Source organism: Apostichopus japonicus, chromosome 9, assembly GCF_037975245.1.
Source record: "Apostichopus japonicus isolate 1M-3 chromosome 9, ASM3797524v1, whole genome shotgun sequence".
Taxonomy (NCBI): Eukaryota; Metazoa; Echinodermata; class Holothuroidea; order Aspidochirotida; family Stichopodidae; genus Apostichopus; species Apostichopus japonicus.
Window position 1 is genome coordinate 22,008,460 of NC_092569.1, and position 17,941 is coordinate 22,026,400.

General features: G+C 34.8%; 1 protein-coding gene across 1 annotated transcript in view; it reads right to left on the reverse strand.

Annotated features, from left to right (window-relative positions):
• The window catches only part of LOC139973940 (uncharacterized), a 120,935-nt gene that overhangs the window by 93,213 nt on the left and 9,781 nt on the right, over positions 1-17,941 (reverse strand). The window contains exons 13-23 of the mRNA XM_071980832.1: positions 17,541-17,846; positions 16,742-17,047; positions 16,041-16,346; positions 15,209-15,514; positions 14,487-14,792; positions 13,769-14,074; positions 12,646-12,951; positions 10,225-10,521; positions 2,354-2,529; positions 1,206-1,470; positions 440-745 (exon numbers count right to left, since the gene is read on the reverse strand). Coding sequence (XP_071836933.1) covers positions 440-745; positions 1,206-1,470; positions 2,354-2,529; positions 10,225-10,521; positions 12,646-12,951; positions 13,769-14,074; positions 14,487-14,792; positions 15,209-15,514; positions 16,041-16,346; positions 16,742-17,047; positions 17,541-17,846 — 3,186 coding nt within the window. The remainder of the gene's footprint in view (positions 1-439; positions 746-1,205; positions 1,471-2,353; positions 2,530-10,224; positions 10,522-12,645; positions 12,952-13,768; positions 14,075-14,486; positions 14,793-15,208; positions 15,515-16,040; positions 16,347-16,741; positions 17,048-17,540; positions 17,847-17,941) is intronic.

Genomic DNA, 17,941 nt, shown 5'->3' on the forward strand with positions numbered 1-17,941 from the left:
TGTATTAACACAGTACGTTCAGTGTGACACCTCTTCCCAGATGATGTCACCAACGAAAGGCTACCAGGCTTGGGAAGTATTACGAAGTTTGGTTCTATTCAATTTTATGTTATATCTAAAATGCAAAAAAAAGGATTCAAAGTTCTGTACCTTTTTTTGGGGGGACGCAGGGTATCTTTCAGTTGTTTGGATACGAGGAAATCATCATTTTGAAGTATTTTGTAAAATCCCACTGAATTAAACATACGTCACCAAAGCAAACTTTGATAAGACTTGAATGACAACGGTTTCATTTTATGGTGATTTAGAACCTAAACTTTGTTCAATACGTAATAGGAAAGAAAAAATATTTTTTGTATTAATTACAAAAACTAATTTAATTGTATGAGCGTTTAAACGTGCTAACAACCGATTATATAAATAATAAGTACAGGCTAACCTGTGATACAACGTAATCCAGCATCCTCGTTATGTCCACAATTGTGTTGTCCCCATCCAGCGTTACCACAGTGATCAATGCTGCCCTCTCCTCCGAAACAAGCAATGTTTTCCAGCCATATTGGGCCTGTCCCTTCACCATTGCTAGCGTTACCTGTTGCTATCCCAGTATCACTATAACCAAGTTGACGACAAGCCACCGACGCGTCATTGTCATCCCAATATTTACCACAAACAGTACCCCATTGACCATTATGGTAAATCTCGACACGTCCTTCCACGTGAGTGGTGTCATTAACCAGACGAACTGTTATAACATGTGAACATGATATTTGTTAAATTGTTGTCGATATATAGCAGATATCGCAAAAACTACAAAACTCCTACAACATTCACCCACTTCTTTAACACTAAAATTAGATATGTATGATTTTATTTATTCAATTCGTCCGTATCGTCTGTCTATCAAAGTACAACATTTTGCACAAAGAATTCTTATTCGCGTGAATTAAGAAAGTCCGTGCATTTATTCATTTAAGCAAAGACATTAAAATTGTACACTATATCTAGAAGACTATAATCAACCAAATTGCGTCAGAATGTTGTGTCTATGTTGTAGCTTCATTTTTCATATCACTTTTTAATATTAATATCTGTATCGTTAGACGGTTTCAGGGAATGTGCAAACTTAATTATATTTTTTACTACTTCTAAGCAAATATATCTTTCCATTGCAAGACAGATTAGTGAATTGTAAGTGCACTTACTTTGATTTGAGATGTGTAACTCGATATTTGATAATGTGTAGTTTCCCCATTCGTCTGTGATCCTAAAGTAGTCATAGTGCAGCTTATATGTAATATTCGACTCTGTAGAAAAGTCCACTCGAAGCTGGTAATTTCTTTGATTTGTTAAATACGCTATTTTGTCCAGTCCGAGCCAAAATTCACTACCATAGAAACCAAAACCATTTTTATAGTCAGGCCAGGTTCGATTAAATCCAACAGATCCGTCCAAGCGCCTTTCTAAGACCTGAGCCCGTAAAAATATATATTATGAATATATATATATATATATATATTTACATAAATATATATAATAATAATATATATATAATATATATATATATATATATATAATAATATATAAATATATATATATGTATATATATATATATAGAAATATATATATATATATATATAGAAATATAAAACTTACTCCTTCTTTGTCAATTATGAGTCATATCTTATTTCTCTGGTTTTCTCTAATAATATTTTCTTTGGAGTAAACGTGGATTTTCGTTATATTATATATTATATATATATATATATATGTATATGTTTATATATATATATATATATATATATATATATATATATATATATATATATATATATATATTTATATATATATATATATATATATATATATATATATATATATATAGTAGGTTGGTTGGCGTCTATCTTGGCGCAGAGTGCTCTATGTCCAGGGACAGAGCGAAATATATGTTGAGACTAGTGGAACACTAGTAGTTGTTGAGCGATGAGCGATCATCAGACAACTGTAGTTGTCTGATGATCGCTCAGCGCGTATCATTATTTGTGAAATAAACCAGTCGGAATGAAAGTTGTGCTCATTTTTAAGACGTAGATTGTAAAACTGTCAATGATAAGTTATAAAAACATTATTCCGTATAGCCACACTTACGTCAGATGTTCAGTCTATGTAATATATAAAGAAAATAACGAACAGAAAAGAAGTTATAAATAGGCCGCAACAATATTTGATTCAAGTGTTTAACGAATAACAAGATCACATCAGGGTTTACATGATTTGCTACATGTTTCTTGTTATTTTCATTGTACATGTCTTTAGTTCCCTTGTATATGGTTTTATAAAATGAGATACGTACCGTCCAAACCCCATTTTCTAAATCAGGTTCGCAGTACACCTCAAATGGGTCTGCATACCCATCGGGCTTGATCTGGTAGACACCAGTGCCCGTACTGCATGTAGAGAACATGGTGAAGGCTTCCTGACAATCCCTGGGATACAGAGGTCGTTGAAGGAGGTCAAATATGTTTTTGTCTGCTCAGAAAGAAAGCTTAGTCTAAGATTATATAAACAATGCTATTGTAATTGAATGTGACATTATATTACTGGTTATTTAATTATGAACAGGAAAGGGAAACATGCTGAGTTGAAAAGAGTATTAATTTGAAATTATTTTCAAGATGTAGGGCAATTTGTTTGCTAGTGCGGAGGAGATCAAGTAGAACTTACCCTACGAAATTGAAGTATCGTAGCTGGCTGCAGCAGTCTTCCGATGCAAAATAAAATAAAAATATAAGTGGTTCATGTTTTACATATTCACGGTTCATTTAAGTATATAACAAATTGCCAACATCATTCTAGGAAAATTAAACAAATAAAGACATTTGTGAATTGATTAATTTCATTGATATTACCAAACAAAAATTGTCATTTAAATATCTTATGATATGTAAAATTTTTGGTTGTAACATATAAGGTTTAACAGCACTGAAGTATGCTCCAGGCATTTGTTCCATTAAATTAAATTTAAGTGTAATCTAAATTAATTAAATTACTGACAGGCTGGGCTTTCGCTCTTTGTCATTTGTGTCGCGGTGGAACACGTTTTTGTTACCCCCTAAAAAAAGAACCAAAACACATCAATTTTAAATATGCCAAGGACAGCTAACATTTGTTTCAACAATAATTGAAATAAATCAAATTACACAAACGCAACTATTTTATAGTAAACTATATGATAGCGATAACTATCAGAAACAATTTATCTAAGGAATTAAGAGATACATTATTATATTTAATTATTCATTTTTAGGCACATGTGTTTCAAAGTTTGTCTTAGTTTATTAAAATGTTTCTTTTCTCTAATGCAAGTGCGGAATCTAAATAAGGAGCTACTGATACGACATAATGATGGTATTACTTGCAGGGTCAATACACATTCTTTTGGTGTTATTGCATCAAAGAATTGCAGATTCATCTACAAAACTCTTGAACTGTCGGAGGAATTTAGCTTGAAACATCCCTGCCAAATACTTACTAAAAAGGATGTTCGTCCTTACTCTCGCCCCCCCCCCCCGCCCCTCCCTCTTCCTTTAAGTATCCGTTTTGTGTGAAATATAACTAAGTAGTTTACATAACGTGATATGTTGTCCGACAACTTTTTTTCATCAAATTATGGCGTATTATCTTATGTGTAAACTACAGTGTGACCAGCTTATAAGATACGGTTAAGACACGTATACGGTATAACATTATTGTCGTCAAGCCGAGCGACAATTTCCCTAATTTCCTATAGAAAAACATAATCTTTCACATCCATTATATGACACGTATATCATCTTTGCAAGTGTGCATCATAAACAGGGACGCTTCTAAGAGGAGGGTTATCCTCGGAGTAGTTTAATCCGATCCCCATGTGTGGCGATATGGGGTCATCCACCAACAAACAACAAACTTTTACACGTGAAACGGATGAATCTGGGGCATATATATGCTATTTGGTCTATAATAAGGTCTACATGCAAGTTATGCTAATTCGTATTTGTGTTGGTTTGTGTTGGATCGAATAGCGGTGGTGACGGTTACATCTCATACCGTACCTTTGCATCCGCGCCGGCTAATTACAAAAATGTAAATTAGAATACCATATATTTTTCAAATCACCTGTGGAATAAGCAGTTTCCATCGCATCGCAACAATGATTTGCAACTCGTCAAATGGTGAAAGCAACTTACCATATTCGGTACCATTGTTCCTACAATGAAAGCAGTGAACAGTGCCCAAAACAACATTTGGAGTGATTTTTCAAGCTCCATGTTTCCTTCCTTGAGAACAGGCCGTATAATGAGCACAAACTGTTTATGGGATGTCTTTCATAGCGGGCAGCTTACATGTCAACTTTTACGCAGGTACATCCTTCAGTAAAGAAAGCAGACTTGATACGCATCCTTGTTATCTAGGAGGAAACTTACGACTGTATTCCTGTCGTGGAAAGCTTCTGAGAGCCAATGTTGATTTGGTTGCTTTGGTTTCAACATTTATTTTGAGAAGAACTGACACGAGATCAATGTATTATTCATGGTTCTGAACAAATGTCGCAAATGTATACACGTAACGTCCGCGAGGGATTTCATGAGACACTAGGTGCACTTAATAACAATAATGAAAATCAGTAATATATAAATATTGTAATTGTAATATTGTTCTTTGATGAGTTAATAAATGTTGTTAATGAATGCCACAGTAATATTTGTTAATCAACCGATTCTTATAATTTTATCAGTTTAAGGTATTTATGAAGGACCGATAAATGCCTTACAATTATTAAAGGTATATCATTATTTTGAAGCATCCACGAAATGCGGTAAGTCACAACAGGTTTGTGTGGACCACATTCCGACACTGAAATGATTGTTAAATATTTAGATTGCATCGAAATATTAAACGATATTACATTCATCTTGGCAATGTTATTCGGGCAACTTTACCTGAATAACACAACACTCCAGTATATAGTCTTTGTCCACAATTATGTTTTCCACAGCCAAGGCTGTCACAGTTCTCAAAGCTAACCTCTCCTCCGGACAGTGGACATCATCTATTCAAATTTAGTCCGATCCCTGGAAGTTACGTTAACATTTATATGTTAACATAGCAATATACCAACGGTTCAGTGGCGGAGCGTCCATACAGTCAGGGGGGCGGATGCCCCCCCCCCCTGACGGACTCAAATGGACTGTTGGCGCCCTTTTCAGCTCTTTACCACTTTTTACTTATTCGCGATTATTGACTTTTTTATTGCGCTCTCATTTACCTATTGACATTTGTCACATTTTGTTAATGTAATTTGGCGATGACACCTATTTATTCTTCGTTTATCTGCAAATTAGCCACGCCCGGAAAGGGTCATTTCCGGCGATCTAGGGAATGTCTTTACTCAAAAAATGTCTGTACGCTACGCGCCAACCTGTGGTGGCGCTCCGCTTAGATAGTGTCGAAAGCGCCCCTACAGACCATTCTTGCCCCTCCTGACCAATACCTCTGGCTCCGCCACTGCAACGGTTATCAGTAAGTCAGAAGGATTGATTAGTTGTACTCACCTCTTTTGTAAAGCAGATGAATTTTCTTGACAGGAAAATGAAACAAAATTGTGAGACCCGAATTTGTTTTAATATTTGTAATGATACTCTTTTCCCCTTTGATTCCCTTTGAAACTCTGATATTAATACACTTAGCAAATGATAATAAGAAAGGGACAAGGAAGGGGGCGGGGGGGGGGGGGAGGAGAGGCGATTTATAAAGAAAGTAAGGAGACGAATGGAATCAGTTCACATTAGACTGTAATTTCATGTAATTATAAACAAATGAAGATGCAATTTCAGGGATGATAGATAGATAGATAGATAGATAGATAGATAGATAGATAGATAGATAGATAGATAGATAGATAGATAGATAGATAGATAGATAGATAGATAGATAGATAGATAGATAGATAGATAGATAGATAGATAGATAGATAGATAGATAGATAGATAGATAGATAGATAGATAGATAGATAGATAGATAGATAGATAGATAGATAGATAGATAGATAGATAGATAGATAGATAGATAGATAGATAGATAGATAGATAGATAGATAGATAGATAGATAGATAGATAGATAGATAGATAGATAGATAGATAGATAGATAGATAGATAGATAGATAGATAGATAGATAGATAGATAGATAGATAGATAGATAGATAGATAGATAGATAGATAGATAGATAGATAGATAGATAGATAGATAGATAGATAGATAGATAGATAGATAGATAGATAGATAGATAGATAGATAGATAGATAGATAGATAGATAGATAGATAGATAGATAGATAGATAGATAGATAGATAGATAGATAGATAGATAGATAGATAGATAGATAGATAGATAGATAGATAGATAGATAGATAGATAGATAGATAGATAGATAGATAGATAGATAGATAGATAGATAGATAGATAGATAGATAGATAGATAGATAGATAGATAGATAGATAGATAGATAGATAGATAGATAGATAGATAGATAGATAGATAGATAGATAGATAGATAGATAGATAGATAGATAGATAGATAGATAGATAGATAGATAGATAGATAGATAGATAGATAGATAGATAGATAGATAGATAGATAGATAGATAGATAGATAGATAGATAGATAGATAGATAGATAGATAGATAGATAGATAGATAGATAGATAGATAGATAGATAGATAGATAGATAGATAGATAGATAGATAGATAGATAGATAGATAGATAGATAGATAGATAGATAGATAGATAGATAGATAGATAGATAGATAGATAGATAGATAGATAGATAGATAGATAGATAGATAGATAGATAGATAGATAGATAGATAGATAGATAGATAGATAGATAGATAGATAGATAGATAGATAGATAGATAGATAGATAGATAGATAGATAGATAGATAGATAGATAGATAGATAGATAGATAGGTAGATAGGTAGATAGATAGATAGATAGGTAGATAGGTAGGTAGATAGATAGATAGATAGATAGATAGATAGATAGATAGATAGATAGATAGATAGATAGATAGATAGATAGATAGATAGATAGATAGATAGATAGATAGATAGATAGATAGATAGATAGATAGATAGATAGATAGATAGATAGATAGATAGATAGATAGATAGATAGATAGATAGATAGATAGATAGATAGATAGATAGATAGATAGATAGATAGATAGATAGATAGATAGATAGATAGATAGATAGATAGATAGATAGATAGATAGATAGATAGATAGATAGATAGATAGATAGATAGATAGATAGATAGATAGATAGATAGATAGATAGATAGATAGATAGATAGATAGATAGATAGATAGATAGATAGATAGATAGATAGATAGATAGATAGATAGATAGATAGATAGATAGATAGATAGATAGATAGATACATAGATACATAGATAGATACATAGATAGATACATACATAGATACATACATAGATACATACATAGATACATACATAGATACATACATAGATACATACATAGATACATACATAGATAGATACATGTTGTTGGAGACAAGTAATTCTGCATTTCCTTCCCTATACGTTGACTGAAGGTCAAACTCATCAGTTTTTTTTTTTTGTTTTTTTTTAGAAACGATAGTTTTTTTTTCAAATTGGAAACTTTTCTTTCGATTTAACTTAATTATTACCAATAATGCCAAGGCCAAGTACTACCTACTGACAGCATCTTCGCATGCATCCATGGAAACTATGCATATTCTTTGAAGAGTTAATTTTACGGAAAATTAAACTTGACTTACGCAACTTCCAGGACCATTAGAACCAAAGCCGAACAAGAAGCAAATTTAAGTAGTCTGACAATTCATTGACGATTTTCTTTTACGAAGCTGAAAGAATAATTTGTCGGCAATACCATGCCGGTGTAACAGTGTAGAGTCCCCCTCGTCCCTCCCGAGCATTTTAACCCTAGTGTAATTCTTGCGAAGTCATGGAGTGTCTTAGGACAGTTTCTAGCATGGTATGAGTTTTCGGATGTTTGAACTGAAAAAAAGCAGGAGTATCATTCACTGTCAAAGGATTCACTTAAAACACCAAAGGTTGGTTCTATAGACAAGTGGTGTGCATAATTGATGAGGAGGGTGACTCTGTGCAATCAGGGATTCCTTTTACAATCAGCGGAGCAAACTTAAACCACTTTTCTAGGTGTACCACTCACCCATCTCTCTCAGCTTCACACACAATTTCAAGAGTAGTTAAACACACAACATTCCTTTCAGGCATAATTATAGACCTAATTTATTAACAATTTAAAGTTTAAGTTTTACGCAGAATGCAGCAGTTGCCATATAAATATTTGTATCAAGTTGATACCCTACTTAAGTCAGTATTTGGAAGTGTGTACACTAACCCTCCGCCTCATTTTCAAAATTTAGTTCACGCTTATGGTATAGTAAGGAGCTGTAAAACTTTTGAGAGATTTAGGTTTTAGACTTAAGGGAAGATTCTGTAATAGTTAAGACACCCCTCCAGCCCCTCCCATCAGGTAAAATACTCAAAGAAGGATCTTCACTTTCAAAATGGACTCACTTGAAACACCGAAAGGGAGATACTATAGATTAGTGGTGTGCACAGTGAGGTGGCCTTGTTCAGTCGGGATGTTTTTTTTTTACAATCAGAAGGGCAAACTTAGACCACACGACTCGGTGTAGCCCTCCATGATCTCTTTCAGTATCACACACAACATTCCTTTCAGGCCTAATTATGGACCTAATTTATTAACCTAATTTATAGTCTAAATGTGACTCGCAATGCACCATTTGCCATCTACATATTTGCTTCGAGTTGACACCCTACTTAAGTCAGTCTGGAGGAAATTATAAACTACCCCTCCTCCTCTGTTCACGCCTATGGTATAAAAATCCCTCATTTCTTTGTAGGGTAATGAGCATAGTACACTACAAACAATAAGCTATCCTTGATCTCTTCGATTTTGCTATCACTCGTTTCACACTCGGTTTATCTTTTCTGATGTTAGTTTGCTAAGTAAGTAAGTATTTTGTGTTGACGTTTCTGGTAACGTTGGCAAAATAAACTGTAAGTACTTTTAAGAAAACAATTATAAATGTTAATTTGAATGTTGTATGTATCACAATATCTAAAAATCATCACTTATGTGGTGTCTGAAAGAACAACGAAAAACTGAAGGGCAAACTACAGGCTGAATATCTCATCGTAAATACCCCCAAATAGTAACAGGTCAATGTGTTGAAAAATCTTCTATTTGTCGACATTTTGAGGAAGAACATCCAAAGTTTGACAAATTATGCAGTAAATGAAATACAAAAGGGTAATTTGCTTTCTAGGCACATTTTTATTACGCAAAGAATCTCAACAGCACCCTGTGCTACTTGTATAACGTTATTAATGACGTTGTGTAACGTGAAAACAAATTCCTATTAATTTAACACCTAATTTCAGATTAATCAAATATTTCGCTCACCACTTTGTCCTTTATCTTTGATTTCCCCCCTTTCTATTCCTGTTCCATTTACTTTTAGAAATGGTATTGTTGCAATATTTGAATTGAACTTTTGATTTTACTCTAGAAAAGGTTCGCATAAATTAACACAGATGACATCGATACTTTCAAAAAATAAAACAATGATATATACATGTCATACGTCTGTCAATATGCGTGAAAGTTACCTCTTCTTTAAGGTTTCATCACATCTATATAGAAGTATTAATACATAATTCCAACCAAAGGAGCAGCTCGACACCACATCTACGGACGTTAAAAACGATATATCTTTATTGAACACTTCATTTTACTTACTGATTTTATGATACCAGTTATAAACCAAAATATAATCATTGTCAGGAAGTAAAGCATTGAATTCAATTACACCTTCTCACTTTGGAATTAAGAAACAAGTGTATTTTAATTGCTTGTTTTCGCTAATGTTTCTAACTTTCAGGCATTAAAATTGAAGAGAAGACTCATTTAGTACTTTGCTATATATAATCTACTTCTGCTATAAGAAGGAAATTCACTGCTCCATTGAGAATGGCAACGTAAAGAATGTCAATGTAAGTACAAACTACAAATCAATCGATGAATCAAGGCAAGTCGCTGTTGTATCTATTCAACAGTAAACACCGGCGTCCTCCCCGTGCCCACAATTATGAATACCCCAGCCTCTGCTCCCGCATTCTTCAATATTTGCCTCATGTCCTGAACAGGAAACATCATCAATCCAAATTTCGCCAGATCCTTCACCAAAGTGTGCCCTACCTATGGCGGTTCCATTGCTTCCAAAGCCAAGTTGACGACATATTACTGAGGCATCATTATCATCCCAGTCATCATCGCAGATCGTTCCCCACTGGCCGTCATAGTAAACTTCAATTCGCCCTTCATTCGAGGTATTACCGCCAACCAGACGCACTGTTAGAAATTAGAAATATATATGTATATATAACAAGACATATGCCAATTTAAATCGATGATATGTAAACTAAATCGGTATATGTCAATTTAAATCAACATCTACCAGTTTAAGTCGATGATATGTCGAATTAAATCGGTAGAAGTCAATTTCCGTGGACTTATACCACTTTCTAGCAACTCAAATTGGCATATACCTATTTAAATCGACATATCATCGATTTAGTTCATTAGCATATTCCAAATCCCGATTTCGGTGATGAGTGACATGTGGAGATACAAAGCATGTAGTCACATGACAAGGCGAGCGAATAATTGAAAATAAACACACACAAACAATAAAAGTGGAATGCATGATTTGAGCTTGAATACTGTAATTGTTAACCCCCCTGGGTATATATTTAGCTACAGTATGACGTAACCTTACAGTAGGCCTAACTGCAGAACAATATCATCTTTGTTTATGGTGTAACTAGAGTAGGTAATTGCATCTATGTACGTTCTGTAGGCCTATGCAGTTGCATGTGTATTCCTATACTATAGCTCCACGTGTTTGAGTAGAGACAAGCCCAGTTTGCATTGAGATAGTTGCACGTCGTTGACATATCAGTTTTTTCAGCCTTATTATTCCAACGAAATCTTTTTGCAAGTAATTGTCCATAATTACCATTGGCAAAATCATAGTGAACACCCTTGCTAGCTTGCTAGATTGGTAATATTGGAACTATTTAATTATTCGCCCACCTTGTCAGGTGACTGCACGTGATGTATCTTTACATGTCAATCATCACCGAAATCGGGCTTTGAAATATGTGAAGGAGTTAAATCGATGATATATCGATATAAATAGGTAAATGTCGAATTAAACTGGTATAAGTCGAATTAAATTGGTACATGTAAATTTATATTGACATATACCGATTTAATTCGACATATCATCGATTAAACTGGTATATGTCGATTTAAATTGACATTTACCGATTTAGTTTACGTATCATCGATTTAAATTGGTATGTGTCGATTTAAATCGATGGTATGTCAAATTAAACTGGTATATGTCGATTTAAATCGATGATATGGAGAATTAAACTGGTATATGTCGTTTTAAAGCGGTAGAAGTCAATTTAAGCTGCTATAAACTGGTATAAGTCAAATGAGATTGGTATATGTCGATTTAAATCGGTATATGTCGATTCCCCACGATTTGAGACTGATGGCCCGCCATAGTTGATATGGCGACACTTTTAGATGAGTTTTTTTTTACTGTCTTTGGTACGTAAGATTGACACCTACTTTTTTCTACACAGAGGTTGCACTCGCCTGATTCACGTTTGTCTGTGTTCTATTCCTATACTTTCTCCCAGTTTATATTGTGGCTAATTCCCCCCGTCTTATCATGTTCCATACGTACTTCGACAGTTCGTTTCTTTTTGGTACTGTTCATGCCTGAGAGATTTTGTGTGGTTGTTGAACCGCTGCTTAACGGTCCTCTGAAATGCCGATGCACGACTTAGATTATGTGTCCGATGTGACATGGGCTTTAAATACTATTGGGCTGGTTAAACATTTCCCCGTAGGGGGCGGCTTTCTGCAGATCTACAGGTAAATTATTTAGTAAGGGTCAAACAATCAGCGTCCATAACCTAGTGTCTAGGGTGTCCGCATATAAAGCGGGAGGCCCGGGCTCGAATCCCGGTGGTGATTGCAAGTTTATTCAATGTTCTGGATTTTCCGACTCACTACGATTTCAATTATACATATATATATATATATATATATATATATATATATATATATATATATATATATATATATATATAAATAAAAAAATAATTATACATATATATATTTATATATATTCAGAATCATTTCAATCTTGTACTTAGAGGAAATATTACTCTTGTGTGTAGAAAGCTAAACTTCTAAGCGACGCTCTAAAAATGCAAGCGATTGTCAAATAAGTCTATTGAATGGACCTGCTAACAAGTAACCAAATATAGATTGCCATTTCATTTCCTTTAATCAGACACGACGTACCATTACAGTTGTAATAATACATACTGCAATATTTCTCAATATTTCTTAATGATATCTGTTGTTCTGGCTTTTCTAATCCGACCGTACCTGTTCTACAAGAAACAGAAGCATCTTCACCATGTCCACAATTGTGCGCTCCCCAATGACTGAGATCGCATTCTTCAATATGTTGTTCTGATCCAGAACAAGTAACATTATCCAACCAAATTAGATCGGAGCCTTCACCAAAGTTTGCACTTTGCCATCCAACTCCGATGCCTTCATAACCAAGTTGACGACAAATAACCGATGCAGCGTTATCATCCCATCCGTCATCACATATTGTTCCCCACTGACCATCGTGGTACACTTCTACCCGACCTTCCTTAGAAGAAACCCCATCAACCAGCCTCACTGCAATAAATGATTAAAAGGAAAGGGTTAAGAGACCAAAATTCTACAATCTATTCCCATTTCTTTGTTAGTGGTTGTTTACATCTTCGGCAAAACTTGCTTGCTCGATCGTAAAAGAAATGACACATATTCTTAGAGGAAGACATTAATGGTGTACAAAGAAAAGCTCAACTTCCAGGCTATGCTGTGCATATGCAACTGATAGTCAATTTAGTCGCCAAGTAAACAAACCAACAAGTAAACAAACATCATTTTCCATTGAATTGCCTTTGATCAGACGGAAAGAAACGTTTCACCTTGAATGACCTTCTGTCATAGAAACACCACCAACCAGGCGCACTGCAATAAATCGAAAAGACTAAGGGACCATCGCATTAAACTTTTGCTCGACGTCCTGGTATAAGCCTACAAAACAGGCGTACTGTAGGTATTCAAATCATACCGTCTAAGAAATGATGTTTTTTTGAAATTATATAATACTAACAACATGTTTTGTAGCGTTTCCAAAGGTCCATGTTCCTAGTTTACAGAATGAAAATGTTCATCATGCAATGTTCACGCACAATTTTAAATCATATTTCAACAAAACGCATATTCATGGGTAATATGTGTATGAAGAAGGTATGCCTACAATACATGATGACTTGATTTAGTCAATAACAACGGAACTTTTATTGACAACTTTTGCAGCGCTTCTATCATGATGGTTTATAATATACATTATAAAGAAAGGTAGTTCATTGTATGCATTACATCTTTAATAACAGGATCAAAATAATTTTCATCTGTTGCTAACATTTTAAATTTGTAATCTTACCTGTCCCACAAGAGACAGAAGCATCTTCATTATGTTTACAACTGTGCACTCCCCAATCATTGCTCCCACAATCTTCGATATACTGTTCTGATCCAGAGCAAGAAACATTATCCAACCAAATTATATCTGATCCTTCACCAAATTTTGCACTTTGCCATCCAACTCCGATACCTTCATAACCAAGTTGACGACATATAACCAATGCATCATTGTCATTCCATCCGTCATCACATATTGTTCCCCACTGACCATCGTGATACACTTCTACCCGACCTTCTTGCAGAGAAACACCACCAACCAGGCGAACTTCAGTAAACAAAAAGGAAATTATTAAGGGGCAAAAATCCTCTCTTTTCTTGTTTTTCTTTAAAAGTGGTTGTGTACTTCTTCGAAGACGTTACGAGTGATTTGATCTTAAAAGAATACAATATTCTAAAAGGGAGACATTATGTTTGTACATAGAAAGTTAAACATGCAAGCGATGCTGTAAATATGCAAGCGATACCCAATTAAGTCGTCTGGATGGAACCTGTTCTTAACTTAACATATATAATTTGCCGTTAAATTGCATTTCAATTACATTTTAAATAAAGTTAAAGTTTAAATCATGTAAACTTATGTAACATACTGCAATACAGTTACATTATTTTTCTAAAACAAATATTTTAAAAAATGTGGAATTAAATATGTTGTTCTGACTTTACTCATCCAACCGTACCTGTTCTACAAGAAACAGAAGCATCTTCACTATGTGCACAATTGTGCTCTCCCCAATTATTGCTCCCGCATTCTTCAATGTAATGTTCTGATCCAGAGCAAGCAACATCATCCAACCAAATTGGGTTTGAGCCTTGACCAAACTTTGCACTTTGCCATCCAACACCGATACCTTCATAACCAAGTTGACGACATATAACTGTTGCATCGTTATCATCCCATCCGTCATCACATATTGTTCCCCACTGACCATCGTGTAACACCTCTACTCGACCTTCTTCCGAAAAAACACCACCAACCAGGCGCACTGTAATGAATGAAAAGGAAATAAATAAGGGACTAAAATTCATTCTTTCCTATTTTATTTAAAGATGGTTGAATAACTCTTCGGAAACATTGCGGGTGTTTGGTCTTAAAAGAATTTTACTAACTTTCTTAGAGAAAGACATGACTTTTTGCATAGAAAGCTAAACTTGCAAGCGATGTTGAAAATATACAAATGACAGTCAGTTAAGTCTTCTGGATGGGACCTGCTTACAAGTACATAATTGTAATTTGCCATTCCATTGCCTTTAATCAGACGGAACGTAAATTAAATTTTTAAATCAAATATCTTTTATGTCGTATACTGCAATCCAATCACCATGTTTCTTTTGCTCAAAGATAATAACTCAATTTTCCGGAATGAATTATCTTGTTCTGACTTTACTAATCCAACCGTACCTGTTCTACAAGAAACAGAAGCATCTTCACCATGTCCACAATCGTGCGCTCCCCAACCAGTGATCCCGCAATCTTCAATATGTTGTTCTGATCCAGAGCAAGTAACATTGTCCAACCAAGTTGAGTATGAGCCTTGACCAAATTTTGCACTTTGCCATCGAACTCCTATGTCTCCATAACCAAGTTGACGACATATAACTGAAGCATCGTTGTCATCCCATCCGTCATCACATATTGATCCCCACTGACCATCGTGGTACACTTCTACCCGACCTTCTTGCGGAAAAACACCACCAACTAAGCGCACTGCAATTAATTAAAAGGATTAAGGTAGTATCGTGGTAACTTTTTTGAATTTTTTCGAGGAATAAGACTCTTAAACAGGCGTAGTTCAGTCATTTAAATCAAACCGTTCAAGGAATTAATCTTCCCTTTATTTAAATATATATTTATATGTATATCACTGAAGACTTGTATTGTTGCGTTTCAAAATTTTAATTTACCCAGATTACAATATAAAGATGTTAATCTTGCGGTGTACTGACACAATTTTTTATCGTATTTCATAAAAATGGCATATTCATGGGTAAAACGTATATGATGAAAGTAGACCTACATTAATTTATAACCTGATTTCAATAATCATAACAAATAATGTAAAAGACAACAAATGTAGCGCGACATTATTATGATTGTTTAGGCAACTGCATTATAAACTACGAAAGTATTTTAAATTACAAAATTAAAGTAGCTTATGAGAATGATTTCGTCTTTCCTAACATGGTTAGAATAGTTGTCATTCGTTGTTAATATTTTACTTCAGTAAGTATACCTGTCCCACAAGAAACAGAAACATCATCACCATGTCCACAACTGTGCGTTCCCCAATCATTGCTCCCGCATGCTTCGATATGCTGCTCTGATCCAGAGCAAGCAACACCATCCAACCAAATTGGGTCGGACCCTTCACCAAATTTTGCACTTTGCCATCCAACTCCGATGTCTCCATAACCAAGTTGACGACATATAACTGATGCATCGTTGTCATCCCATTCGTCATCACACACTGTTCCCCACTGACCATCGTGGTAGACTTCTACTCGACCTTCTTGCAGTGAAACACCACCAACCAGACGCACTGCAGTAATTAAAAGAAATGATTAAGTGACCGAAGTTCTCACTATTCATATTTTCATTGTAAATCGTCGTATACTTCTTCTGGAAAATTACACGTGTTCTGATCTTACAAATGAGGCAGAGATTACTTTCGTACATAGAAAGCTAAACTTGCAATCGATTTTGTAAATATACAATTGACATTCAATTAAGTCGTCTGGATGTGGCCTGCTAACAAGTTAACAATAAAATGTGTCATTCTATTGCCTTCAATCCGACGGGACGTAACTTTAATGTTTAAATCATATATGCTTTTTGTCGTATACTGCAATACAATCACCATCTTTTTGCTCAAAGCAAAGAAATCATTTTTTCGGAATGAAATATTTCGTTCTGACCTTACTAATCCAACCGTACCTGTTATACAAGAAACAAAAGCATCTTCACCATGTCCACAATCGTGCGTTTCCCAATCATTGCTCCCGCATTCTTCAATATACTGTTCTGATCCAGAGCAAGAAACATTTCCCAACCAAATTGGGTCTGAGCCTTTACCAAATTTTGCACTTTGCCATCCAACTCCGATGCCTCCATAACCAAGTTGACGACATATAACCGATGCATCGTTGTCATCCCATTCGTCATCACATATTGTTCCCCACTGACCATCGTGATACACTTCTACCCGGCCTTCTTGCAGAGAAACACCACCAACCAGGCGCACTGAAAAAAATTAACAGGAATAACGGACCATCGTGTTAAACCTTTTTTCTTACTGCGCGAGGACTAACCCAGCAAACCAAGCCGACTGTGTTAATTCAAATAAAAAAGTTGAAGGCATTTATATTCTTTGCAATGATATTATACTAACGACTTGTTTTGTGGCATTACAGTTTTCATGTGCCTAATTTACAGAATGAAGATGTTCATATGCGGTTTCAGACACAAATTTCATTGAATTTCAAACAAAACGCATATTCTTTGGTATCAGGTGTATTAACGTGATTAGGACTGTATTTATGTATGACTTGAATAAGTAAGTCACAACGGAAATTTAAATGACAGTAATTGTAGCGTTATTATCATGATTTTTAAGATAACGGAGGTATTAACTATTAAATTCATATAATTTATTACATAAAGTAGTTTATTGGAAACTTTCCTTACAGGGTCCAATGATTTTCATCTTGCTAATATTTTATGTCTGTAATCTTACCTGTTCCACAAGAAACAGAAGCATCTTCACCATGTCCACAATAGTGCGCTCCCCAATCATTGCTCCCGCAATCTTCGATATACTGTTCTGATCCAGAGCAAGCTATATTATCCAACCAAATTATGTCTGATCCTTCACCAAATTTTGCACTTTGCCATCCAATACCGATACCTTCATAACCAAGCTGTCTACATATAACTGATGCATCGTTGTCATCCCATTCGTCATCACATATTGTTCCCCACTGACCATTGTGATACACTTCTACCCGACCTTCTTGCAGAGAAACACCACCAACCAGGCGCACTTTCGTAAATGAAAAAGAAATTATTAGCTGACCAAAATTCTCAACATCACTATTTTCTTTGAAGATGGTTGTACACTTCTTCGGCAATATAACA